This window comes from Ursus arctos, unplaced genomic scaffold (genome assembly GCF_023065955.2).
Source record: "Ursus arctos isolate Adak ecotype North America unplaced genomic scaffold, UrsArc2.0 scaffold_23, whole genome shotgun sequence".
NCBI classification, from domain to species: Eukaryota; Metazoa; Chordata; class Mammalia; order Carnivora; family Ursidae; genus Ursus; species Ursus arctos.
In genome coordinates this window covers 34,618,594-34,646,469 of record NW_026622908.1, presented here as the reverse complement: position 1 = coordinate 34,646,469, position 27,876 = coordinate 34,618,594, and the positions used below count along the sequence as shown (strand labels likewise).

General features: G+C 36.3%; 3 protein-coding genes across 3 annotated transcripts; all 3 read right to left on the bottom strand.

Annotated features, from left to right (window-relative positions):
- Positions 1-1,774: 1,774 nt before the first annotated feature.
- On the bottom strand, positions 1,775-2,722 carry LOC113246552 (olfactory receptor 8H1-like). Its single transcript, XM_026487160.4, has one exon. The coding sequence runs from the start codon at positions 2,720-2,722 to the stop codon at positions 1,775-1,777; it is 948 nt and encodes a 315-aa protein (XP_026342945.3).
- Positions 2,723-10,039: 7,317 nt separating this feature from the next.
- LOC113246493 (olfactory receptor 8I2) lies at positions 10,040-10,971 on the bottom strand. The gene is given in 2 exon segments (XM_026487089.3): positions 10,040-10,347; positions 10,350-10,971. Coding segments are annotated over 2 exon segments (930 nt in total).
- A 12,380-nt stretch (positions 10,972-23,351) lies between these two features.
- LOC113246542 (olfactory receptor 1052-like) lies at positions 23,352-24,409 on the bottom strand. The gene has a single exon (XM_026487144.4). It carries the CDS (start codon positions 24,288-24,290, stop codon positions 23,352-23,354), a length of 939 nt encoding a protein of 312 aa, XP_026342929.3. The 5' UTR covers positions 24,291-24,409.
- Between the last annotated feature and the right edge of the window lie 3,467 nt (positions 24,410-27,876).

Here is a 27,876-nt window from a genome sequence, read left to right as displayed (position 1 = left end):
AGCTTGTTCTCCAATGTTAACAGACACCATCTTAAAATCAAAATTGTGAAGTGTTGAGTTTTTTCCTTAGTTGTTTTTCAATTAAATTAGCCAAAAGTAACTTATAAAACACGAGTGAATATTCTTTTTTTAAGATTATTTATTTATGTATTTATTTATTTTGGTGGGGGGAAGAGCTGAGGGAGAGGAAGAGAGAGAATTTCAAGCAGACTCCCCACTGAGTGTGGAGCCCAATGCGTGGCTCCATCCCACGACCCTGAGATCATGACCTGAGCTGAAATCAAGACTGTACACTTAACCAACTGAGCCACCCAGGTGCCCCACAAGTGAATATTCTTTAAGAAAAAGCCATCGTGCATTAGAAAATATGACAGGAAGGGCAATGGGTGGCTCAGTCAGTTAAGCATCTGCCTTCAGCTCAGGTCATGATCCCGAGGTCCTGGGATAGAGCCCTGCATTGGGCTCTCTGCTCAGCAGGGAGTCTGCTTCTGCCTCTCTCTCTGCTGCTCCCCCTGCTTGTGTGCTCCTCTCTGTTTCTCTCTCTCTGTCAAACAAATAAAATCTTTAAAAAAATATTGCATGAAAGTAAGCCTTCTAATGATATTGGCCAGCATTTATTAGAACTGCCTTGAATGCTTTACACCCATTATCTGATTTATAATTAGTTATAAATTAGTTATATGGCCCTGGAATCATTATTAATCTTGTGCAGTTGAGGAAACTGAGGCTGATCTATTAAGGGTCATACAGCTAAACGGGTAGCAGATTTAGAATCTAAATCCTGGAATGTTTGATTCCAAAGCAAGCTCTAGTAATTAGTTATATGGCCCTGGAATTATAATTAGTTATATGGCCCTGGAATCATTATTAATCTTGTGCAGTTGAGGAAACTGAGGCTGATCTATTAAGGGTCATACAGCTAAACGGGTAGCAGATTTAGAATCTAAATCCTGGAATGTTTGATTCCAAAGCAAGCTCTAGTAATTAGTTATATGGCCCTGGAATTATAATTAGTTATATGGCCCTGGAATCATTATTAATCTTGTGCAGTTGAGGAAACTGAGGCTGATCTATTAAGGGTCATACAGCTAAACGGGTAGCAGATTTAGAATCTAAATCCTGGAATGTTTGATTCCAAAGCAAGCTCTAGTAATTACTCTGCTGTATTTTTTCTCCATATAATAAATGAAATAACTTCTGAAACTGCTGTCATTATGCCCAAAATGGAGTTTTTTTCCATAATAAAATTCTCTGAAGTTGGACTATTCACGGGAATTTGTATGATATTGTTTAAAAGAAGACAACTATATTGTCTCATTTTGCATATCAGTTGCGCTTAGAAACACATATATTTATTTTTTAAAGATTTATTTATTTATTTATTTAAGAGGTGGGGGAGGAGCAGAGGGAAACGAGAGAGAGAATTGCAAGCAGACCCCCTTCTGAGCATGGAGCCCAACAAGGGACTGGATCCCTTGACACTGAGAACATGACCTGAGCCAAAACCACGAGTCCAAGGCTTAACCCACTAAGCTAGCCAGGTGCCCCCAAACACATATATTTAGATCATAGTTTAAGCTATGCTTCATGGCTTTCTATTATAACTTGGAATTTCTAAAGACATCTTCCAGGAAATATCTGAGATCATATTTGGTCAAGTAAAGAATGGTTCGATGGAAATAAAAACAAATTGAAGGAGTCAATTGGTTTTGCAGACGAAGGAAATACACTGTAAGGAAGAGGAAAAGCGATGAGCTGAAAAGTTCAGCATTGCTTATTTCAATTGCCTGGAGCCCTCTGCCCTCTGCATGACTCTAATGAGAGCATTTTTCACTTCTTTGTTCCTCAGACTATAAATGAGTGGATTCAGCATGGGGATCACAATAGTATAAAAAACAGAAGCCGCTTGATCCTTTCCCAAGGAGTAAGACCTACTTGGCTTTAAATAAGTAAAAATCATAGTGCCATAAAAGATGGTGACACCCAGGAGATGAGAGGCACAGGTAGAGAAGGCTTTTCGCTTTCCTGAAGTAGAAGTAATTTTCAGGATAGTTGACAGAATGGACACGTAGGACACAGATATTGTGATAAGAGACACCATTAGGGTGGAACCAGCAACAATAAATATCATGATTTCGATGTCATGTGTGTCAGTGCAAGACAGGGCTAAAACTGGGGGTGTGTCACAGAAAAAGTGATGGATTACATTGGAGTCACAGAAATGCAATCTGCTCATGCAAAGCACATTGACAGAGGAGTCCGCAAAGCCAATCACATAGGACCCAAAGACGAGGGAACAGCAGAATCTTGTGGACATAACCACGGGGTAGTGCAGAGGATTGCAGATAGCAACATAGCGATCATAGGCCATTGAGGAGAGAAGGAAACATTCCGCGGCCCCCAAGAAGACGAAAAAGTACATCTGGGTGAAGCAGCTCCCATATGAAATATGCTTGGTGGAAGTCAGTAGGTTCTCTAAGGTTTTAGGTATGATGACAGTTGAGTAACTGAGGTCAAGAAATGACAGGTGACTAAGGAAAAAATACATGGGGGTGTGCAGCTGGAGATCCAGGCGGATTATCAGGATCATTCCTGCATTGCCCAGCACAGTAACCAGGTATATCAGGAGAAACAGCACAAAGAGGACCAGCTGGATCTCGTCAGAATCTGTCAATCCCAGAAGGATGAAGTCAGGCACCTGTGTGTCATTCTTCCTACCCATAGTGTCAACTGCCATGAACTGGGAAGAAATCAAATTTGACACTTAGCAGGAATGACTTCAGAAAGGTTTGTGTTTGTATGAACCACATGGCATATTTATAACTGTGTTTCTAGAAATCGATGATGAGTGGTTTAAAGACTAGGACTGAAAAAAAAATTAACTTGATTGCCAAATATAAAAATAGGCATAAATTGATATTTGAATACAGTATAATTAAAGGTAACATACTGAATAATTAAAATGAGACTGATACAGTTCTAAATACTTCTTAATGCATTTAGTCCTCCTGAGACCATTATACCATAGGTGCCACTGTTGGCCACGTTTTTTAATACAAGTGAGAGGGCACAGGTTAAGTAACTTATCCAGAGTCAGTGCTACTCAGTGTTGGCACTGTGATTCTACCAAGATAGACGGACTCCAGAAAACATGCACATAATACATATTCCTGTTTATAATAAATTTCAGCAAACCTGAAGAAAAAGTTAGATACATAACAAATGTTGATATAAAAACAGTTCTAGTGCATTATTGACTGTCCTTTTTTTTTAATATTATTTAATACAAATGACAAATTTCAAATTTAGGAGACTTTAGTAAGATACAATAAAATTACAGGCCACATATTAGTTTTAATTTCCAAAAGATATGAAGTTGTCCTAACCTGATCATTCAAAATTAAATTTCTAAAATATGTTCATTATTTATAGACCCTGATTCCATTAAGTCTATATTTCTGATTTCACAAATCCTGGCATTATTTGGGGTAAGATCTAAATGACATGTGTATGCAGACTTCTAATTTTGAGAGAATAATACTTACTGTGAACCAAAGTTGGAGGAAAGAAAACCTTCCAATATTATCTGCCTAGTAGCTTGTCAACCTCAGGTTGCTCGCAAATCAAATTTGATAACCATTTGAGTCGAAAATTTCTGTGATATAATATTTGGTTTTTTTTAGATAAATTCTTTTTAAATTTTAGTGTATTCATTTTGTTTTATTCTGAGATAAAAAATTATCAACCTAGAAATTTTGTTCAGGTCCTGATCAAACAGAAAATTTGCCAGGAAATTATTTCTAAGAAGAATACCAGGAAGTTACAGTGAACATAAGCAGAGCGGAGTAAGTCCTGCTTTTAATCCTGATCATTCCTGGCCACCTCATATCCTGGGGACCTAAGATAATTTGATGTATGGTCATCCCTGTGGACCAATTTCCAAGGAAGATTGCTTGGCATGTTTCCAAAGACAAAAGTTCAAGGACTAACTGCAGCTGTGTTAGGTTTGAGAAAATAGTTGCCTTTTCCCTTAGAAGCCACACAATGAAGAGCCTGATGGTTTGATTTTCCTTCGTGATGCTCTAAATTTTTTACTGGGACAATGAAGAAGCTTTTTCTATTTTTCTTGCTCTCAAATTCATCAATTGTTATCTAAGTTTTATCATTGTATTTCCTGTATTATGTTTGTGGGGAAGGAAAAATAATATTTCCCTCTACTTTTCTAGATTCTTGGTTGAGACAACCACCTCCTCCTACAATAAAAAACATACTAACAAAAGAAAAACAAAAGTTTAACAACCTGTATATGTCTTGTATACATGGGAAATTATAAGCAGAAAGAGTTATGGGTCCCCCAATAAAGAAACAAGACGAAGCTTTCTTGACATAAGAAAAATCATTTTAGGCCCTGGTCATATTGTGATCTATGCCTGACCAGCACTTCTTAACCAAAGAATATTCTTGAGGTATTTGTGCAGAATTTAAACCTCTTTGAGCACTCAAAAACTGGACTAATTGAAGCCAGAGAATTGATGACACTAACCCTTGTCTGCCCTCCCTGAACTTTGTTCAACCAGGATCGGGACTCTATCACCTTCAGATGACCTTTTCCCCAATTCTATGCTGAATTCCCCATTGTGTAAGTTCCTTCCTGAATATGCATGCACCCTTAGCTTAAAACGTCCCAGGTTTTGTTGTTTTAGGAAACACTGTTCTGGGAAATATTCGCAATGTTCTCCTTTACTTGTTGCAGATAAAACCCTTCCTTTCTACTCTTTGGCTTCCTTGTGTCTTTTGGCTCAACACCCACCAAGAAGTGAACCCAGCTTCAGGTATCAAGATGACCAGGAAAATTAGCACCTCAAGTGGCCCAAGTCACCACCTTAAGTACCATCTCCTGCTAAAGACAAAAGATTTTGGGGGTGGAGGCCAGTTATAGGAGGTTAAAGGCAGAAGAAAAATTATTAAATTTCCTTACTACCTACAGCCCATTGACAAGTCCATTAAACAGGCAGAGGGACATTCCTTTAGTAACTTAGCTGACTAGATGTTGATACTTTGTTAAGGGCAAAAGGCAATTTTAATCCAACCCCCAGTCCCCTGTAAGTCTACTTTAACATATAAAATTCCTTTAGAAACTTCCTTTATCTGTACCCTCTAAGATACACATTGCCCAAGCATATGGCCCACTGATCTACATCTGATGGGTCTCATGACTAAGGTTTTATTAGGCAGTAATAAATGACCTTTTCCCAATAATTGCTAGCCCCCTCAAGGTCCTGAAAACCTTGCTTCCAAAATTCCTTAGAGGCTTAAGCTGTCCCTAACCCCCTCCCAACTTAAAACCATACAATAATTTTTCTTCTGCCTTTGTTTCCCACAGCAGTTACCAGGAAAATCACAGTAAATAAGGGTTTGGTTGTTATGCAGATTTAAGTCTATGCCTTCTCCATTCACAGAAGTTTCTAGAGATTTAGTTACCCTCTTCTTCTTGGAACAAAGAAGGAGACATTTATACAAATAGAAGAGAGTGCTTGGAGACAGTTGGACTTACTCCCTTAAAATAATATTTTTTTCAGATAAGTCTCCAGTGATAGGGTCACACTGAAAGAAATGAAGTAGATATCCACAAAAATATATGGAGGAAGTGAGCTTCAGGCAAATGGACTAGTAAAAATAACGTTCTGCAAAATTAGTTCCTTCTTCCCAAAGCCGAGGTCCATCTTGTCAGTTCAGATGGAAGAATGAACACGAGGTTATATGAACCCCAGGCATGGGACCACTCAAGGAACACGTAGGCCTAAGCTCAAAGGATAAAGATGCTTATCATTCAAAGGAACCTGTAGGACAAGTAGTTAACTAGCATTACCCTAGGGATAGAATCTTCAGGTGCACCTAATGAACTCTAACATAAAGAATAAAGATATATTTTCAGATTCTGAGTCTCTTGAAATGGAAGCGACTTCCAGAGGACCAGATGAAGCAGCACCAGAACAGTTGCTAGGATGACCTCAGGGACCTCCAGTCAATGCATTCACCTACTCAGGAGATCACTGCCACAAATGTTGCCCTCAAAAACCCTCACTTGCAAGGCATCACGGTGTTCGGGACTTTAGAGCATTAGCTCCTTGTTCTAGGTGGCACCACTCCAAGAAATAATAGCCTATCTTTCTCCACTGCAAAGGCTCAGGGTCTGTTTTTATTGGTTTGCTGTGCATTGGTTGGACAAGCTCTCCCTTGGTTTAGTTACATTCCTAATGTTTTACATCACTTTATTTTGGTAAAGATTATGTAAAAATATACTGGAGTTTGTATTTTTTTCCTCCAAATTTTTATTTAAATTCCAGTTAGTTAACACACAGTGTAATATTGGTTTTTGGTGTAGAGGTTAGTGATTCATCACCTACATACACCACCCAGTGCTCATCACAGGTGCCCTCCTCATCCCCATCACCTTTTTAGCTCACCCACCACTCACGTCCCCTCCAGGAACCCTCAGTTTGTTCTCTGTAGTTGAGAGTGTTTCTTGGTTTGCCTCTCACACACTGTCTCTCTCTCTCTTTTTCTTTCTTTTACCCTTATATTCATTTGTTTTGCTTCCTAAATTCCACATATGAGTGAAATCATATGGTATTTGTCTTTTTCTGACTGCTTATTTTGCTTACCACACTACCCTCTAGCTCCATCCACGTTGTTGTAAATAGTAAGATTTCATTCCTTCTTATGGCTGAGTAATATCCCATTATATATATATATATATATATATATATATATATATATATATATATATATCTCACATCTTTATCCATTCATTAGTCGATGGACATTTGGGCTCTTTGCATAATTTGGCTATTATTGATAATACTGCTATAAACATCAGGGAGTTTGCACTTTGACTCTCTCTGATAGTCTTTGTCTTTTTAGAATGTATTACACTTAATAAATATAAAATCAGTTATATTTTCTCTAGTATTTTCATACACCATAGTACGCCTATTTCTAGTTTCCTTTCCTGAAATGCATTTTCCTTTCTTACTTGTTGTCTTTTAGTCATTTTTAGACAGTTTATCTACCCATTTTGAAAGAGACATATCCAGTGCAGAATCCCGATTTATTCTACACTACTTTCTCCAATTATCAGACAGTATTCTGACATCTCTTTCTGAATAAGCCCCTAATCTTTGTGTATGAGCATAAATGTGACTCTAACTTTACCTGATATCAAGAAGTCAATTTCATTCACTATGTTTTATTTTCATTGAGTAATGTATTGTTTCTTCAGGAATTTCTATAAGATTTCTTAAAATAAAACAAGTTAAGAAGAATAATCGTATGATATTTTGTTTTGACACTAAAGGTATGTTAAAGGCGGCGAAATAGAATGCACGCTCAAGGAATATACCCAGTTAACAGGAATGCGACAAAGGCACCCCAGGTTTAACAGTCTGAAAATAAAAAAAAGAACACTCAGTATTTTTATATTGAAGCCTGATACATCAAACATATTTTAAATAGAATAATTTTTTCTACCATATTTTTTTTAAAGAAGAAGATAACTGGCAAATTAAACATACTATGATCACTTCTGGGACAGAGTCCCAGAGATTACGGAGTTGGTTTTCTGGATTGGTCAATGGCAAAAGTTCTGGAGAGTCTGGCAGAAAGAAGCACTGAAGAAAAGACAAAGACATGCGTGGCCCATTGTGAAAAGATGTATATTACAGGGTCCAGAGGGAAGGTACAAAAAGCAGCTGGAGGAAAGAATGATGGGAGGTATACTAGCAACAAATATGAAGAACATATTGAAAAACATAGATGGACATCTAATCATAATTTTGGACAAATAAAATATAGTTCTACTTCTTATCTTGAGCAAGAAAAGTGTGACATGTTTTTGCTCCAAGACAGAGATCAGCAAGAAAACATTAATAATATAAAAGAGCAATTAGATATATAGTTTTATTAATGGTAAATAAATATTAAATCTTGAAATTATTTATAGCAGCATACACATGCAGTGTAAGGGAAGATAAAAATAACATACAATTAGAACCAGGGTAAATACAAGTCATGTGCAAAAGCCACACAATTATAAAAAATTGAGCGTTGTGTTTAGAATGCATGAATGAAAATCCTTGGTGGAAAGAGTGAAAACAAGGGAAATATAATCATTTTAATAGTTCTTGATGATGGCGATGAAAAATCTTCAGAACCACCAATCTGAATCAGACACTGTGCTTAGAAGGAAAAAAAAATCTCACATAGGCTTAATAAAAGGGAATGAGTAATGAGACAGAGAGTAGTCTTAGTAGGTCCATAAATTAAAGCATAGTATGTTTCTTAAGTTATCACTTATAATAGTTTGTAGAATAAAATGTTGCATTGTAAAATGAAGTTTGCAGGAGTCAGACCCTAGTAATACAGATCAGAGAAGAAAATTAAAAATTGAAAAGCAAAGGGGCGCCTGGGTGGCACAGCGGTTAAGCGTCTGCCTTCGGCTCAGGGCGTGATCCCGGCGTTCCGGGATCAAGCCCCACATCAGGCTCCTCCGCTATGAGCCTGCTTCTTCCTCTCCCACTCCCCCTGCTTGTGTTCCCTCTCTCGCTGGCTGTCTCTATCTCTGTTGAATAAATACATAAAATCTTAAAAAAAAAAATTGAAAAGCAAATGTATATATGTGCACATACAGATCCCTTCACATGCATTACCATCAGCCACTCCAAAGACTGAAACCTGATTTTCTTAATAAGAGGTTTGTGATGTATGATATATGCATTTACTCCAATTATTTAAAATCATATATGCCAAGTATGATTCTGCATATACTTATTTCCATATCCTAACAATTGAGGGAAAAAAGTCCTTTGATAGAAAATATATCTGTTAATTACTATGCCAATTTTAGCATGTAAATAAGAAATGTTTTTGAAAGAATTCTAGAAATAGAATTTTCAACTAAGCTAATAATTTTTGAATGCCAATATGCAATGACTATCCAGATTCTACCCAAGAACGATGGAAATGGGAGAAAGGCAGAATGTTGTACCTGGATGTATTGATTGCTGTTCTTCCACCAGCAAATAGACAGTGAAGAAAATATTTACTTCCATATTTTGTACATGATACATTTCCTAAATGTGGAGAGCACAATTATGAATAAGCAAACTCTTCTCTGAAAGAGCTTACGTTCTTGTTGGACAGAAAGAAGTATTACAGACCACACATATTTTCTTATATGTGCTTCATCAAATTTGTCTGCAGGTCCTTTCAACATACATTTTAAACATGATTGCCAGCTCCTTGGATTACTGCTCAGTGATTTATTCACAATAAAGACAGTACCGAAGGACACATCTTTCCAGTGGTCATTTTGTAACAAAGCTTGGGGTGGTCCATTAAAGAGGGTCTCTTTTCAAGGAAAAACAAAATAAATACCCAGTTTCTCCTTCTAATACCATAGACTTCACCAAGCATTTCTGCCTGATTTGGAAAAGCAAGAATCTCTGTAACATACTTCCAAATGCTTTGGGAATTGTGCCATAGTTGGTGCTTTATCTACACACACACACACACACACACACACACACACACAGAGAAAGAAATGCTTATCAAATGTTTGAAATTTGGGAAGCATTTTACGGTTTTTTTTAGAAATTAAACTCTGCTGCGTTTGATAGAGACCATACTCCATAAACACCACTTTCCTTTGTCCTCAAAGCTCACGTTTCACAGATAAATGACCAAAATTTTAACTCTGTGGCAAAACTAATCCACATGGTCAAGAGATTTTCTATATTAACCAGTGTGTGTTGCCATGGTGTTTGGTATATATAATCTACATGCCGACATGAACTCCTAATATGCTAGTTCAGTATTCTATATAAATAAATTAAATAATAATTCACCACCCAAATATCAAGGCTCTAAGTTATCATTTAGTTAACGGTAAGCCTTTTGAGTTTACTCTATGATTTTCCTGATTGCAGTCCAATGCCTGAAGCCATCCAAGTGTGTTTTTATGGTAACACACACAGATTTGTCATGACAGAGGTTTTCTACGTATGACTCTTAGGAGAGCATTTTTCACATCTTTGTTCCTCAGACTATAGATCAGAGGATTCAGCATTGGGATGACAATGGTATAGAAGACAGAGGCCACTTGTGCCTGGGTCAGGGATGACGTGTTATCAGGCTGCAAATACGTGAAGATCAGGGACCCGTAGAAGATAGTTACGCCCATGAGATGGGACGCACAGGTGGAAAAGGCCTTCTGCCGGCCTGCGGCCGACTGGATCCTCAGGATGGCTGAGATGATGGCCGTGTAGGTGACCGTGATGAGGAGCAGGAACTGAGAAGTGTGATCCCAGCTAACACAAAGATCACCATTTCTGTGCGGAAGGCATCTGCACAGGACAGGGCCAAAAGAGCTGTGGTATCACAGAAGAAATGACGGATGCTGGAATCACAGAATGCCAAGCTGCTTATCACACAGACTGAGACCAGAGAATTTGTGAAGCCTATTGCATATGGCAGGACTCCCAGCCAGTTGCACACTTTCTGGGACATAATCACTGGGTACAATAAGGGATTGCAGATCGCTACGTAGCGGTCATAGGCCATCGATCCCAGAAGAAAGCACTCACTGCACACCAAACCCACAAAAAAGTACATTTGAACAAAGCAGGCGACAAAAGAGATGGTTTTCTGTTGGGATTGGAAATTTACTAGTGCCTTGGGTGTTACAGTGGACGAATAAAATATGTCAATGAATGCTAAGTTGCTGAGAAAAAAGTACATTGGTGTGTGAAGCTGAGAGCTGATTCTGATTAACATGATGAGGCCAAGGTTTCCCAAAACAGTGAACAGATAAATAAGGAGAAACATTAAGAAAAGACCGACTCGCAGTTCAGGGTGATTTGCAAATCCAGAGAGGATGAAGAGGGTCACCTCAGTGAGATTGTTCCCAGCCATTTGTATCAAGGCAGGCCTTTGACTTACCTGCTGAATGACAGTAGCAAAAATTAGAGAGTGATGCAAACTTCAAGACTGAATCATCGGAGTGGACTTAGAATCCAGTAATGAGAGAGTAAAAGATGGCAAGCACACACGTGGTGACCTCAAGTTAATGGAGAATTTATACATGATGTTCCATTTTTTTTAAAAATAGAACTGGCAGACATGAACAAAAAATTCCAAGTTGACAATTGCATGGGATTGGTGGCTCTCTAAGAGACAGCTATCTGGAAGGATTTGGGAAGAGATTCCTCCTGAGATACACAATCTCCTACCTCAGTCCGTCATTGGGCCCTGAATTATACACCTAGCAGTTAATCTACTGGAATTAATTATATGATACTTTTAGAAAATATAAAGTTTATTTAGGAGAGGAGGTTCTATGATTTGTGAATTTATTGATACTTTGTGTGGCAGTCTTAATTTGTCAGCACCTAACAGACACTTTACGGGGTCATTTTAGCAGCGTAACAAGATCTGAGATGGGCACATCTGATCATTTCTTGGATTCAATAAAGGTTTGTTAAATGTTGTAAGGGGGAAAAATATATATATATATAAAATATCCTACTTACTTTATATGTTAATGCTAAAATTCTTTATACTTTTTTTTTCTGTCACATACCCTTTCTATTGGCTAGCTAAGGCCAAACATGAGTTCGTGTGTAATATAGTCAAATTGTTTTGTGTACGCATTCAGCAAACATGTTTGCTCCCAACATAAAGCACGTGGTTATCAGTGACATCGAGCAATAGTCCATTCATCACCAAAAACAGTAGTTGCAAGTCAAGAATAAAAAGACTACATATAGTAAAATGTGGTTTGCTATATTTACAACAAAGTGTTAAAATGCAAGGTGCTCTTACAAGAAAATCAGAGAACTTATTTGCCTAATTCAGTCAACGTAAATATGATGGTTAATGCCAAGTGTGGTTCAGATGTTTGACACTCCACGCGAGTGACCCAGAGGGACTTGATGTTCATGCAAGGAGACTTAATCATTTAGTGTTTCCCACCTTCGCAAGGGCCTCTATTCTTTACCAATTCGTTTAACAAGCATTTAATCAATAAAGACATTTGTCTTGCCTGTTATTAGAAGCACTTTTCTTAAGGCTTACTGGAAGATGCAGGCGTGTAAAAAGGAAAAGATTTTCAGTGTGAGAAACACACACTTGCACACACACACACACACACACACACACACACACAATGATAAGATTAAACTTACCTGGGAATTAGTTATCCAAAGGAGACCTCTGTGAGCCGTCTTCCAATTATTCTTAGGTTTATCAGAGGACAGGAGAAAACATGCAATACTCACCAAATTCACCATTAATTTTCGACATACCTTTGCCTCATACACAGTTCTGGATCTCATGAATTGTTAATACGATGGCTTTGATCTGTTGCTGCGGTTTAGCCCAGAGCTAAATTTCCTATATAATAGACTTCTATTAATATTATGGAGTTGAGGGGAAAAAAGCTGGTGTTGGGGACAGTTCTAGGTAATGGGTCTATTACCTTCCATTGGTAAAGTAGAAAAAAACAGCCAAATGAACTAAGATAACTGTTTATTTTTATGTGCTTTCTTGAGAATTAAAATCTAATATTTTAGCAGAAACCTAGATTCATATTCAGGATTAGTTTTGTTCTTCATATATTTCTAAAGCAGTGTCAGAACAAAGGATTATCTTCAGAAATCTAGTTGTGTTAACAGTCTTCTCATAGCAGCATCTGTTCCTCAAACTCTCAAGCTTGTATCATAAAGAAATTGGCCAATTAGCATCTCTTGAGATTTGCATTTTAATTGTACCCCAAGGTCTATTCTTAATTTGCCTGAGATACATCTCCAATGGAAATTTTCAGAAATACATATTCCTTCCTTTTGTGTATTTCAGTTTAAATGGCTATAGGCATACTGAAAAATGTAACTGATATAGCTTTCAAAATCAGGTTTTTAAAATATTATTAACATATATGTAATATATACATGATACATGTTTATATAATATAAATGATATATTTAAATATATTAAAATATTTTTATAATAATATATTCAATGGTATTATAATATGATGTGATATAATATATAATCATATACATAATAGCATATATGATGTGATATTATATATAGTGCAATATATATAATGTAGTTATAATGTATATATCATGCATATGTATATATATGAAGCTTTTCTAAAACACTAAACATTATAAAAATATGTGAGATACACAATGTTAGAGAGTATCAGATTACTGTTGCCTCTGCCTGGGCTTCCTAGACAACCCTCCCAGCAAGGGGAAGTAGACTATTTACTGATTACTATTTACTGATTACTATTTACTGATTACTGTAGACTATTTCCTATTTACTGATTAAATGATATTATTATATATTGAAATTATGCTACCACGATGTCAACAAACCATCTACATATTTATGTTTAATGCAGGCACTTAGTGATTTTTAGCTGACTGTGATCAATGACACATACACAAAATCACTGACTGAGAACAAGCATGCCATTGAGGAAAATATAAGAGAAACCTGAAATGAAAAAAAAAAAAATCAAACTCTACTCTCAGTTTCATGATCAGCTGATAGGAATTCAATTCACATCGTTATCCCATTTGTTGTTTGTTTATTTTTTTAAAGCAACTTCCTGGGTCACACTCCTAAAAAAGAATTCTGGGTTAGTAGGATCAGACCCCCAAAAGTAAATTTTTCAAAATGCCTCAGGTCCACGGATGATTGACAAACATCAGGTTTGAAGGACTTCACAGACTTGTCTAATTAAATTGTTTTCCTCCTGTAATTCTTACAGTCTCTCATTTTACTTATCTTTAAAAGGGGTTTGGTATTATGGTGATGAAACAAGACAGAGTCTTCATTGGGAGAGGGAAAAATGCATTTCTAATCCTACTTGTCACATTAGAGACTTTTAAGAAGGAATAAAATCTATTATGTATGCACCATAGCACTTACAGATAATCAAGTACGTTTTTGGTTTTGCTCTTCTATGTATCTTGGAAAAAAACAACAACTTTGAAAGACTTGGATGTATACCTGAAAACTTAATTTTCCATCCACTCATCATTAAGCAGCTATTTAATGACAGATACAGACAGGACTCACTTTATTGTCACTTTATTGGTCTTCACAGATATTGCAGTTTGTTTTTTTGTTTTGTTTCATTTTTAACAAATCGAAGATTTGTGGCAACTTTGTGTCAGCAAGATTTAGGGGTCATTTTCCATTACCATTGGCTCTCTTCATGTCTCTTTGTCACATTTTGATAATTCTTGCAGTATTTCATACGTTTTCATTATTATGTTTGAATTGCTGCAATCTCATGATAAAACTTTAATGAATGAGGAATTGCTTCTTATGAATGAGCAAAGGGCATGGTTTATTGCATTGGAATCTACTGCTGGTGAAAAAGCCATGAAGACTATGGAAATGATGTAGGACTTAGAATATTACGTACACTCAGTTGGGTTTGGGAGTTGACTCCTATTTTAACAAATTTCTACTGTGGGTAAAATGCTATCAGAAAGAATCACATGGTACACAGAAATCATTTGTAAAAGGAGGAATCTATTAATGCAGCAAACTTCCTTGTCATCTTATTTTAAGAAATTGCCTCAGTGACCCGAACTTTTAGCAACCACCACCCTGATCAGTTAGCTGCTAACAACACTAAGGAAAAACTTCCACCAACAACAACAAAAAAAAAAAAAAAAAAAAAAGACTCACTGTAAGCTCAGATGATGGTTAGCATTTTTATCAATAAAGCAGTTTTAAATTAAAGTGTGCACATTGCTTTTTTTAGACCAATGCTATTACACACTTACTAGGACACAGCATAATGCAGATGTATTTTTTAGGTACTGGGAAATCAAAAAACTCACTTGACTGACTTTATTGCCTAGAACTGAACATGCAACATCTTTGAGGTGTGTGTACATTATGCTTTGTGCCAGACTGCGAAGAGGAGAATGATATTGTCTCTGCTTTCACATTACTTAGAGTTCATTGGTTCTTTCAAGGTTCAAAATTTGGCTCGGTTCTTTGATAGTCTGATATTTGGTGAGCCTATAGGCTATGGTGGACCACGGTATAGGATCAGTGGACATTTAATAAACGCCAGTTCAGTTGAATTCATATTTGCTTATTAGCCCGTTTTGAGTTCTAGGTGTTAATCAGTTATATTTAGCATTTTATTTAGATACTTTTAGGTTTATGGAGTTTTGAGTTGTACTATAAAGCTGGGTAAACTTTATAAATGTTAACATCTTACTTAATCATAATACAATTATTGCCACTAAAAAAAATTTACAGTGAACCAATAATATTAACTAACCTACATATTTTTTCAATTTCACCAGTTTTACCATAAAGGCCTTTTTCTATTCCAGGATCCAATCCAGAACAACATGCCGGCATTAATGCCATCTCTCTCTAGTCTCCTGTGTTCTGCGACTTTCCCATTGTCTTTCCTTTTCTTCCATGACTGACACTTGTCAAGATTACTCATGGAGCATTTTGCAGAGGATTACCTGATATTTTTCTTGTGCTTAAACTGAGGCAATTCATTACAGGGAAAAGTGCCAGAGAGGTGGTATGTTTGCCCTTTCATCGTCTCTGGGGATGCATGATGTCAAGGAGTGATATTACTAGTGATTTAAACTTGATCACTTATTTAATGTGGTGTCTGTGGGACTTTTTCACTACAAAGCTAGGACTTTTCTTTATAATTTATATATACTTGGGGAAGGTAATTTAGACTATGTAAATATTCCATTTTTTCCTTTGGGCACCCATCAAAATGTTTCCTTTACCAATTATTACTATGTTGTTTTTGTAGCAAATTTCCATTTCCCCATTCTCTCAACTTAACTTATTTATTTATTTATTTATTTATTTATTTTGATGAAAAGATTTAGATTTAGATCCAGCCTACTAGACTCAGTTTAGATGATTTCAATTTTGTTGGCAACATTCAAAGTATTATCTTCAAAGAGCCACTGGAACATATGCCTTCTTCTCTCCATCGGGCCTGAGCAGGGTGTTGACTTTGGCCACATCGATGTCATAGAGCTTCTTAACAGCCTCTTTGATCTGGTGCTTGCTGGTCTTGACATCCACAATGAACACAAGTGTGCTGCTGTGTTCTATTTTCTTCATGACTAACTCGGTAGTCAGGGGAACTTGATGATGGCATAGTGGCCACACTTGTTTCTCTTGGGGGAGGTCTTTGGAGAATATTTGGGGGGCCTTCAGAGAGCAGTGTCTTGGGCCATGGGAAGGTAGGTGATGGCGGATCTTCTTTTGTGGCTGTGGATGCCTTTTAGCACCATTTTCTTGGCCTTCAAAGCCTTTGCTTTGGCTTCAGCTTCGGGAGGAGTAAGGGTCTTCCTTCTTCACCTTTCATGCCACCTTCATGAAAGGGCCTTTCAACATATTTTAATTGAAGTTATTCTGTAAGGAAGAGTTGTTCTTTCTTCTCTGGGTATTTACTTAGTTCCTAGTTATATGAATATATACTCATTGTAATTACTTTTTCTTTGGGTCATCCAACACTACCATCATTTATTTTGTTGCTCACATTGCTCCAGGTCTGCTATGGAACCATCATGGAATTAGCTCCTGTACACTTGCTCTTTGGTCATACTTTTGACTTTTTTTTTTTTTTTCTCACCTCTTACATTCTGGCAGTGCAATAAGCTCCAGGCTCATCTTATATTTTCCTGGACTCAGCTCCAGAAACAACTACTTCTCCAAGGAATCTTGCCATCTTTTATGGGAGGATGGTATTTGGAAACCAGAATCTGGACATATTCTATTTTTATGTGTGCACCCATATTTTTCATGTAAGAATATGTCACACATATTTTTGATGCTTTTGAATTTCTAAGTCTCTGTAATTATAACTTTTCGGATGAAGACTGTGCTATAGTTGAAAATGTTTAGATTTAGGAACCATAATTCTGAGTTTATGTCTTGACATATCATTTACTACTTTATGACCATGTGAACATGTCTTAATCTCTTTAATCCTCAGCATCCATGTCTACAAAATGACAATAGTGATACCTGCCTCATGTGTTTGTCAAGATGGATTTCTTTTTTTTCTTTTTCTTTTTTTTTTTTTTAAGATTTTATTTATTTATTCGACAGAAATAGAGACAGCCAGCGAGAGAGGGAACACAAGCAGGAGGAGTGGGAGAGGAAGAAGCAGGCTCATAGCAGAGGAGCCCGATGTGGGGCTCGATCCCATAACGCCAGGAACACGCCCTGAGCCGAAGGCAGACGCTTAACCGCTGTGCCACCCAGGCGCCCCTGTCAAGATGGATTTAAATACTATATTCAAACTGTCTTGTATACTATTGAGGATATGCTAGATGTTCAATCAATGTTTATTTCATTCCTTTATTATAAATGAGGTTGTGATTATCTATTATATCTATACACCCACGTTTATTAAACTGTGTTCTCCTCATTGGACTTTACATTCATCATGATTTCTCTCTTTTTAAAAGTAATTCAGAATAACTATTATCTTTTTTCCTTTAGTTAAATAACCAGAGTTTATTTTGGGACTAAACTTACAACTTTTTGTTACATATTAGTGGGAGGCATTCTAGAGTGGTCTGACAAATTTTAGTTTCAAGGACGATTGTCCCTAATCATCAATGTCATCATAAAACCTTGCCTCCATTGAGCATTTATATCTTTTCAAGCTCCATATATAATAGAGCTCAGTAAATGCAAGGTTATTTTATTAGGGATTTATTTCATTACTAGGCATCAAGAATACTTCCTTCTACTTTTGTTTGCTATCTATATGACCATCCCTTTAATATTATTGAAAACCTCACTCCTATACGTGACTGGTTTTTTTAAACTGTACTAGATAGAAAAGCTCTTAATTTAGAATTTATTTTTATGAATTCCTCAAAATCAAATATGCCATTACATTATACGTTAAAATACAACAAAAACCCAAAACAAACAAAAACCAAAAACACTCTTTGAAATACTTTACTTATTGATGTATTAAACAAGTAAATATTGTATACCTGCTATTGTGATAATCACTATCCCAGTAATGCTGAAACTATGAAGCTGAATAGGATGCAGTCTTTTCCTTACAGGACTAAACAGCTCAGAAGAGGAATGAAGAGTAAAAACTAAAGTTCACAATCCATTTTTACAATACAGTGTGCAATGATAGAACAATGGAGGAAATCAACTAATTTTCTCAAGGAAAGCTTTCTCTAAAGAAAGTCTTTAGAAAGATGGGCGTTCTTGCTCTTGGACCTTGAGAATGATTAAAGATCAGTATAAATTATTAAAATGAGAGAATACATGTGGCATTAAGGAAAGAATTATGACCAAAACCTTTTTCTGAGATAAGAATAGAGACACAGTGAAGGTAAGGAAGCAATGGAAGAAGTCAGAAGACTATTTCAATAGTTAGGGTTGAGAACATAAGGCCTGAACTGAGACAGCAGCACTGATGATTAGTGAAGAAAAGGAAACTGATTTTAAGGGTATTTGGGAACTGGAGTCAGTAATACTTAGTACAATAAATATTTGAATAAAGTAAGTTAGATGAATCTGGCTGACTTGCTAGGTATTTGACTAGTGTGATTGAATGTACGAAAATACTTTTGTCCAGAAAAAAAATAGTATAAGAATAGAAATGAGGTGCAGGGACAGTGGTGAGATTACTTTTAAATGCTGGGTTTTAGAAATTTGAAGGACATTCAGAAAAAGAACTATTTTTCTTCAGTGAGATATAAAATGCTCACGTCTAAAAAAAGTATGAATGTGTCTCTCAGACTTTCTTAGTTATCTTAACTAGCTTGCAAAACAAATTGCTCTGTAATATCATGTACAGTTATAAGGGAACGGGACTGAAATTCAGACTGCCACTAATTACCCAACGAGCAATGAGCCCAAATGCATATATAACATATAGTTGCATTTCCTTCTCTTCAGTACTTGGCTTTCTCACTAGAAGAACAGATGATAACGTTCCATTCAATTATAAATTTCTATGATTCTGAAAAAAGAACATGGTGCCAAAAAAGTAGCCATCCATGTTCAGGTCTTTAAAATTCATAAGTAATAAACTTTTTAGTATCCACCAGCACAATACCTATGGAACTTATAAGACAGTACACATAACATCTGTCTGATACTCTAAACTACTCCCTACAAATTCTCACCAAATTGTTGTCCATCTTTGGCTTGAATCTTTCAAGGGATTTTTATTCTCCATGCATCTCCCTTGATCTCAGGATATCATATATTGTAAAGCCTCATTACACTGAGTTGAAATGTATTTCCACATAGCTTCTAAGAAGTCAAGGTAGCATTAAAGACACATTTCTTTGATTTTCAAATGCATATAATTCAAACCTTTTAAAATTTTTATATTGTATTCCTTTATTTATTTATTTATTTATTTATTTATTTATTAAAAAATATTTTATTTACTTATTTGACAGAGAGAAAGACAGCCAGGGAGAGAGGGAACACAAGCAGGGGGAGTGGGAGAGGAAGAAGCAGGCTCCCAGCAGAGGAGCCCTATGTAGGGCTCAATCCCAGAACGCCAGGATCACGTCCTGAGCCGAAAGCAGACAATTAAGGTCTGCGCCACCCAGGTGCCCCTATATTGTATTCCTTTAAACTCTGTAAAACAAATCTAATCCCTTTTTTTATGACATTTCTTCAATAATGAGGCAATTATAATGTGTGCCTTGACCTTTTCAGTTCCATATCCATCGACATGATATGTTTTTATCAGCATTGTTCCTTTCCCCTGCAAAAGCACTTTAATAAATCAGAACATTGAAATATGTAGTATTCACACCTACATATATTAATTCAGGATTGCCTGACCACTGTTAATTGAAGTAGAATCAAACACCTTAATACCTTAATTTTATCATACAAACTATGTATCTATTTATCCTCAGTGTATCTGAGGATAGATAGATCCTCAGATCTATCTAGACAGGGAGGTTAATATATAGATACATTGAGATGTCTATAGATATAGATATATACTATCATTAACATTGCACTGCTACCAGAGGTTTTAAATAGCAACAAAATCAAACATATATGTTCAGGTTGGCTATGGATCTAAAGAAAGAGACTTACATTCACTCACATGCCATAAAATTATATTAAATTACTGCTTTAATTTTAAAAAAACATAACCAGAAACAAGATCATCACAAAGTACAGCAGTAGATAAAGCAAACCTCAGCGAGAACTTTGCTTGGTTAAGATCCTTTACTGACTGTTGGAGAAACTATCTTTGTATAAAGCTAATATCTCACTAGATCAGAGAAGTTAATTTTTGTGGCTCTTTTATATATCAGCCTTAAACTATTGGGAAAATTCACTCTAACGATTTATAACTTTTGTAAGGAATATTTAAATACATCTGGGTTCTTTGTGGTTTTAATGGTGTTCCTAAACAATACTACTATCTATAATTTTATAATATTTCAGAATGCCAATTTTCCACCAATTTCACCCCTTCCATATGATTTAATATTCTCCCATTTTCTTGATTTGGTCCAATGATCATGTTCTCAAGTCTTTATTATTATTATTATTATTATTATTATTATTATTATAAAGAACAGAGGAAATTTATCTCCTCAAATTGCTTCTCAATCAATTGATAATTTGGGGAAAGAAGAGCACAATTGCTCATTCTACCTTCATTAATTTTCACATTATGAGTTTTGACTTCCCTCATTTATGAAATTTTATTGTGCAGTACATTTTTTATTTCTATGAGGTTATAATAACTAAGCTTTTAAATAAGCATAATTGTATTGATGAAGGAATTAGGTTTTATACAAATCTTTTGGAAAGTAATTTATTTTTTTTTAAGATTTTATTTATTTATTCGACAGAGATAGAGACAGCCAGCAAGAGAGGGAACACAAGCAGGGGGAGTGGGAGAGGAAGAAGCAGGCTCATAGCGGAGGAGCCTGATGTGGGGCTCGATCCCAGAACGCCGGGATCACGCCCTGAGCCGAAGGCAGACGCTTAACCACTGTGCTACCCAGGCGCCCCTGGAAAGTAATTTAAAAAAGCATCAAAATACATTTTTCTGTGTATTTTACCAAAGAATTCCATTATCAGAAATCTATTGAGATAAAAACAATTAGAAAAAAAGATTTATATGCAGGCTTTATCATTATGATAGAAATTTCTTCGTAAAGCAAGAACTCTAAGTATATAACACTGGGAGATGGATACTTTAGTAGGCCCAATGTAGCATTAAATTATAGTCTGTGATTATGAGATATCCAGAAAACTGCTTGCCATTGCCTAAAATCTCCCTTACTATAGGTGATAGTTTTGCTTTTGGAAGTTTGATTATAACAATAACAGTGATGACTGAAAAGCTGTTATATTAAAATATTCGACAATGGAATTATTCTGGAAGAAAATATGAACTGTCTGAAACAGGAAATTAAAATTTGCTTTAACACATCATATTACATATTTACCTAAATTTAATTGTCAAGCAATAAGAAAAAAATTCCAGAGACTTACAGATTTTAACAGGAAAGATTTATTGCTGTGAGTAAATATCATTCCATTTGATAAACATTCTTTTCACAAACTCAAAACCATTGTTCATTACATATTGTGAATGTGCCGTTAGCCAAAGGCTATGCTTGCTTTCTTAACAGCTGTGGTAACAATGATACTGGACAGAGTTTTTGATGCATGGCTGAGTGAGTAGAACAATAAACACTATATAGAATGGTGAACATAAGCAACATGGGGTTTTAACAGTCATTTTGTTGAGAAAACTATCAGCATTTTCAAGTGGTTGTTTTATAGAAGTTTTCTAAAGGCTGATTTTAAGGGAATTCCACTGTAATCTGATATGACAGAATACCTTTGCATTGCTATTTTGGTATTTCTTTTAAACAACTGACACTGGGGGTACCTGGCTGGCTCAGTTGGTGGAGCATGCGCTCTTGATCTCAGGGTAATGAGTTCGAGCTCTATGTTGGCATGGAGTCTACTTAAAAAAAAAACAGTATTAATCAGCTGGCAGAAATGGAATTGCCCTAAAAAGGAGCCTGTGGAGGGGCACCTGGGTGGCTCAGTCAGTTATGTGTCTGACTCCTGACTTCAGCTTGGGTCATGATCTCAGAGTCTTGAGATCAAGCCCCGTGTCTCCCTTCATGGTCAGCGTGGAGCCTGCTTAAGGTTCTCTTTCTCCCTCTCCCTCTGCCTCCTCTCCCGCACTCGCACATTCTCTCTCTAAAAAGAAGAAAAGGAAATTGAGGAAATATTTTTTAAGTTAAATATTCAGATTGTGACAGTTCTAGGTAAAGATGGCATACAAAATACAGGGATTTCTATTTGTTTCTTAAAATGGGAGGAGGCCTGTGTGCAAGTATATGTATGGATGTATGTGTGCGGGAATTCTATCTCTCAGATGTTGATCTTGTCTGGTCCTGGGTGAGCTTTTAACTCCATTGATCCTTTGTTTTCCCATCTGTAAAATAGGTCAGCTCCTTTAGAGTTGTAAAGAAGAAGGAAGATTGAGTGCGCTCTCTGTAACCGATTTTCACTGAGTTAGTAGAGATTCAAAATAATAAGTTGCATTCGTAAGGGATCAAAATTATATAGTGGCATAAAATTATTTTCAACTGGAGACACTTGGGATTCAGTCGATGCATAAAGAGGCTTTTTCAGAGCTTTCGTCATCTGACTAAAGGCAGGAACCTCTAAGAGTGAGGCTGTTAAAATTGCTCTCTCCCTGGGGTGTTGTCTCCCAAGAAAGAAGACAGAGAAGACCACTTGCCCCTGTATAAGCAAGCAATATCACAAAATTTCCTATCTCTCTTTTGTTCCTTCAAAAATCCATTTGTTCTTCCCACAGAAACCTTTCACATACCAAATTAAGTGTATGAACCCCATCTCTAATTATTGAGTAAGCTACTTTTTGTGTGTATCTTACATACATATGAACAAACTTTGCCTGTTCGCCTGTTAATCTGTCTTTTGTCAGTGTAGTTCACAGGTCCTCAAACAGTAAACTTAAGAGGACAGAAGAAATATGTTCCCTCTCAGACAGAATGTATTGAATGTGTATCTGCATATACATATATACATATACATATATATATCTGTGTGTTTCCAAAAGCCAATAATGAATACATACTTTGAAAATACCATTTTTTTCCTCCAGCAAATCTCACAGGTGTTTAACAATGCTCCTGCCTGTGGAATCAATAAACATTCCTTAAAGGTTTCTTCTCTAAAATTCATGGTCACTGAGCAAATACTTTTCTCAAAATAATTCTTTTCATTGCTTCTTTGGCCTCTGTATTTCTCACACTGTATATCAGGAAATTTAGGACTGGCAGCAAAAGAGTATAAAACATGGACAGGATTTTGGCTCTGTCCTGTGGGTAGTTAGAGCTGCTCCCCAGATAAGTAAATATCACTGTTCCATAGAAGATAGTCACTACCATTAGGTGAGAAGCACATGTGGAGAACGCTTTATATCTGCTCCTTGTCGAGTGTAACTTCAGGACGGTGAGGAGGATTCCCAGATAGCAACTAACCACTACCAGAAAGGTAGTCACTGATGTCGTGCCAGAGAGGACTGTAAATAAAATTTTGCTGTACTGGGTGTCGGAACAGGACAGTTGAAAGAGCAGTGGGATATCACAGAAGTAATGGTTGATGACGTTGGGCCCACAGAAAGACAGGCTGAGCAAGCTGCTCAGGTGGGTGAGTGAGCTGGCAGAACCTGCTAGGTAGGAAACGGTCACCAAGTGGACGCAGAACGTGCGAGTCATGAGGCCCTTGTAGTGAAGTGGGCGGCAAATGGCGACATAGCGATCATAGGCCATGACCGCCAGGAGGAAGCATTCAGTGGTCAGGAACATGCTGAAGAAGGAATATTGAAGAAGGCAACCGTGATAGGAGATGACTTTCTGTCCTGCTATGTAGTTCACCAACATTTTAGGAATAAAGACTGAGGAATAGCAGAAATCCAAGAAAGCCAACTGGCAAAGGAAAAAGTACTTGGGGGAATGGAGCTGGGCACTAGTCCAGATGACTGTGATGACCCAAACATTGCTCACCACAGTGGCGAGGTAGATGGAGAGAAACAGCATGAAAAGGACAGTATTCAGCTCTGGGTTATCAGTCAGCCCCAGGAGAATGAATTCGGTTACCACACTGACATTTCTGTTGGCCATTTGTATGTCCCCTTGTGGGGGGTCTGCAGGGAACAAGAGGACAATGAAAATAACCAGAGTATAGTGTGAATATATGCATTCAATCGACTAGCATCTTTAGGAAACTGCACGGTCTTAGTTAACAGTCACAGTCCATAGGAAATTCAATTCTCTCAAGTGTGAGGAGTCAGCCTGAGAAGAGACTTTGATTGACTCAAAGTCTCATCAGGGGGTGTAAACTGACATTACGCACTGTAAGAACCTTGGCAGAATCAAAACTCCCTTGGAAAGCCTCTAGGAATGTAGATTTAACAGAAAGAATTTAGGAGATGGACCTGGGGTAACAGTATATTCCAAATTCCAGAATACAAGGCAAGAACCCTGTATTTGAGGAAAAACATTTCTTAAAGAACACAAAAACTCAGTATGTAACAAGTAAATTTCTGAGCCATCTAGCAAAACTACTGTGTATGACATCTTTTTAATTTAGACAAATAAAACATGGCACATGTTACACAATAATATATATATATATATATATATATATATATATATATATACACACACACACACACACAATATATATATACATGATGGAATTTATAGACCATCCATAAAAATGGAAAATGAGAATTAGGGATGTCTGGATTAGAGAGTGAAAAGAAGTCAATCATTTTCTATCATAACATTTGCTATTCCAACAGATATTTGTCATTCCATTTTCTGATTTCTTAGAGCATTTATTATCCAATGGCGTGGATTAGTCCATATCAGATTTTTTTCATTAATCAAGAAACTTTTCAATATGCTTTGATCCCTGCAGTCAAAAAACCTCGACCCTGATTTCAAGGACAATACATATACTTTTGGTACATTAAATCATGCATGGATATGGATTTTTATCAAGAAAAGGATTATTAAATTAATTTTATTTTAGGCTTTCTCATACAATCCGGATTACATGAAAAATAAAATTATAATAGCTGGCATATTAGGGAAATGAAAGATTAAGTAATTTTGGAGGAAAGGTTTCTTCATTCCAGGATTTATAGGAATACATGATGGACTATTGTACTTTGGGAGTTTCCAATAAGAGAAATAAAAATAAAGCATGCTTTGCATTAATTTGACAATTGAATCTATTTACATTGAACGTTAATGAATAGGATGTTTCATAATCCAGGCTTTGGGAATAATATTTCTTTGCTATTGAATAAAAGGTGAGAATGACATGGGTTTGATTCTCTGCCCTTTACTCACAATGTAATGTAAAGTTATTTAGTAACAATTCAAATGTTGCAAACCTTGGGACGGGATTGCTTTGATCATGTCTACTTTACTGAAATGCCAGAGGTGAAAAAGAAGTACCAGTTCTTTTTTTTGCTCCATTAAACTGTGGATTTCATGTCTAAGTCTTAGTTACTAGCTTAACTACAATTTCATCTGTGGATCTTTCTCAGAAATAGTTGTGATAATTGAATAAGAAAATATGTGAAAACTGTCTGCACAGCCCCTAAATGTTTGTTGTGTAGTCAAAGTAAAACAAGTAAAACAGATACCAGACTGTCTATTGACATACCGGACAAAAGGCTTTTGACTAAAGTAATATTTTGGATCTTTGCTCTTTTTTGTTGGTTTCGTTTTGTTTAGATAGTTTTGCCTGCCTCCCTGGACTTGAAGCAAACCATTTGTTACTTTGACTATGAGTTCCCTCTTATGTCACTGATTTCATACTTGTTTCTTTGATTTTCATTTAACAACTATTGACTTTCATCTGGACTGCCTTTAATGCCATTTTTCCTTTTACTGTAAAGTCGGTTATACACAATAAATTAATCTTTGAATCTAAAAATTAGCTCTGGTAACAGGGCCAAAAATCACCACTCTCTCAGATTTAATACAAGTCACAGCTTGTAATAATTAAACTTAAATTTTAAAGAATTTCTTTAAATAAATTTCTTTTTGTAATTTACATATTCATATGAAGCTCTAAATACAGTTACCTGAGGATGTAGGGAATGAATCCACTAATTTTTTTCTTAAAGATTTATTTGAGAGAGAGAAAGCATGAGTGGGAGGGGCAGAGGGAGAGGGAGAATCTCAAGCAGACACCCCACTGAGCATGGAGCTGGACACAGGTCTTGATCTCACCACCCTGAGATCATGATCTGAGCCAAAACCGAGTTGGACACTTAACCTGACTGAGCCATCCATGTGCCCCAAACACACTAATTATTTTAAGAGAGCTATTCAATGGGCTCAGTGAGTTACGCATCTGCCTTTGGTTCAGGTCATGATCTCAGCGTCCTAGGATGGAATCTGGCATCAGGTTCCCTGCTCAGCGGGAAGCCTGCTTCTTCCTCTCCTTCTGTCTCTCCCCCTGCTTGTGCTCTCTCCCTCTCTGTCAAATAAATAAATAAAATCTTAAAAAAAAAAAATAGAGCAAGAGAGCTATTTGATGTGGCAATGGTCTAATTCTATTTCACTTATCTCAATCATTTGAATGGATTTGAAGCAGATGATTTTTCTTCACTTTCCATTCATAGCATGTATTAAGAGTTGCTGTTTTTGAAACCTGGAGAGGCATTTATAATTCCTCTGTTAGAGCACATAAATATAACACCTACCTGATGCTGAGATGAAGCTTAGACCTTTCTCTTAGTTTCCTGACTTGTGCTTATATTTGGTTCAGGGTCTTTGGAGGATGGAATCCCCAGTGATTCTGTGATATTACATTTCATTAAAAGAGCAAAGAGAGACTTGGGAAAGGTAAGGTCCCAGCACCATCTTTCCAAATTATAGTAATTCATGGATTTGGCCATTTCTCAGTTTTAGAAAAAACTGTCACATAAAAAATGTATCACACACAAAAAAATGTATCAACTACATAAGCCTCTGCAAAACAACATCTAAGTTATTAAAAATGAACTCCATCAGTGTTTATCATTATAATTTACATAATATAGTTATATATATTTTATATATATCTTTTTTAGTTTTATTTATTTTTTTATAATAATATTTTTTATTATATTATGTTAGTCACCATACAGTACATCCCTGGTTTTTGATGTAAAGTTCAACGATTCATTAGTTGCGTATAAAAGGGCTAAATTCCATTTGCTGATGACCATATGCTTCTCTACATATGTATTATTATTGGTAGTGATTATGGAAAATATGTATATATCTTTCAATCTGAGATAACCCAAAAGAAGTGGAAGCAATCAGCAATCACTAGATAGTCAAGCGTGTGTACGTTCATACACTAACTTGCCTTTTAATATGAGACAATTTAGTCAATTAAGACACTAAAATAAATATCAAGTTTAACATTTTTGCCACTGTGGTGGTTGAACACAAATGTAATTTTTAGAAATTCTAGGTAGGCTGCTACTTGGAGGATAGAATGAAGAACAGAGAAGGTGGTAAATCAGAGTAAAAGGGTAGGCATTTACATTTAGTAAAAAAGGGGAGGGGGCAAATAAGAATAAATAAGTCACTGATACAGGACAAATGCAACCAAAGCAACAAACTTAACTGTACAAGAACAAGGTGGTGAAAATTCGCAGTGATATTCAAATGAAGCAATAGTTAGACTAACACA

Bases quoted from the DNA above. Each gene is read 5' to 3' on its own strand.
- LOC113246552 (XM_026487160.4), bottom strand. From the start codon at position 2,722: ATGGGTAGGAAGAATGACACACAGGTGCCTGACTTCATCCTTCTGGGA.
- LOC113246542 (XM_026487144.4), bottom strand. From the start codon at position 24,290: ATGGCCAACAGAAATGTCAGTGTGGTAACCGAATTCATTCTCCTGGGG.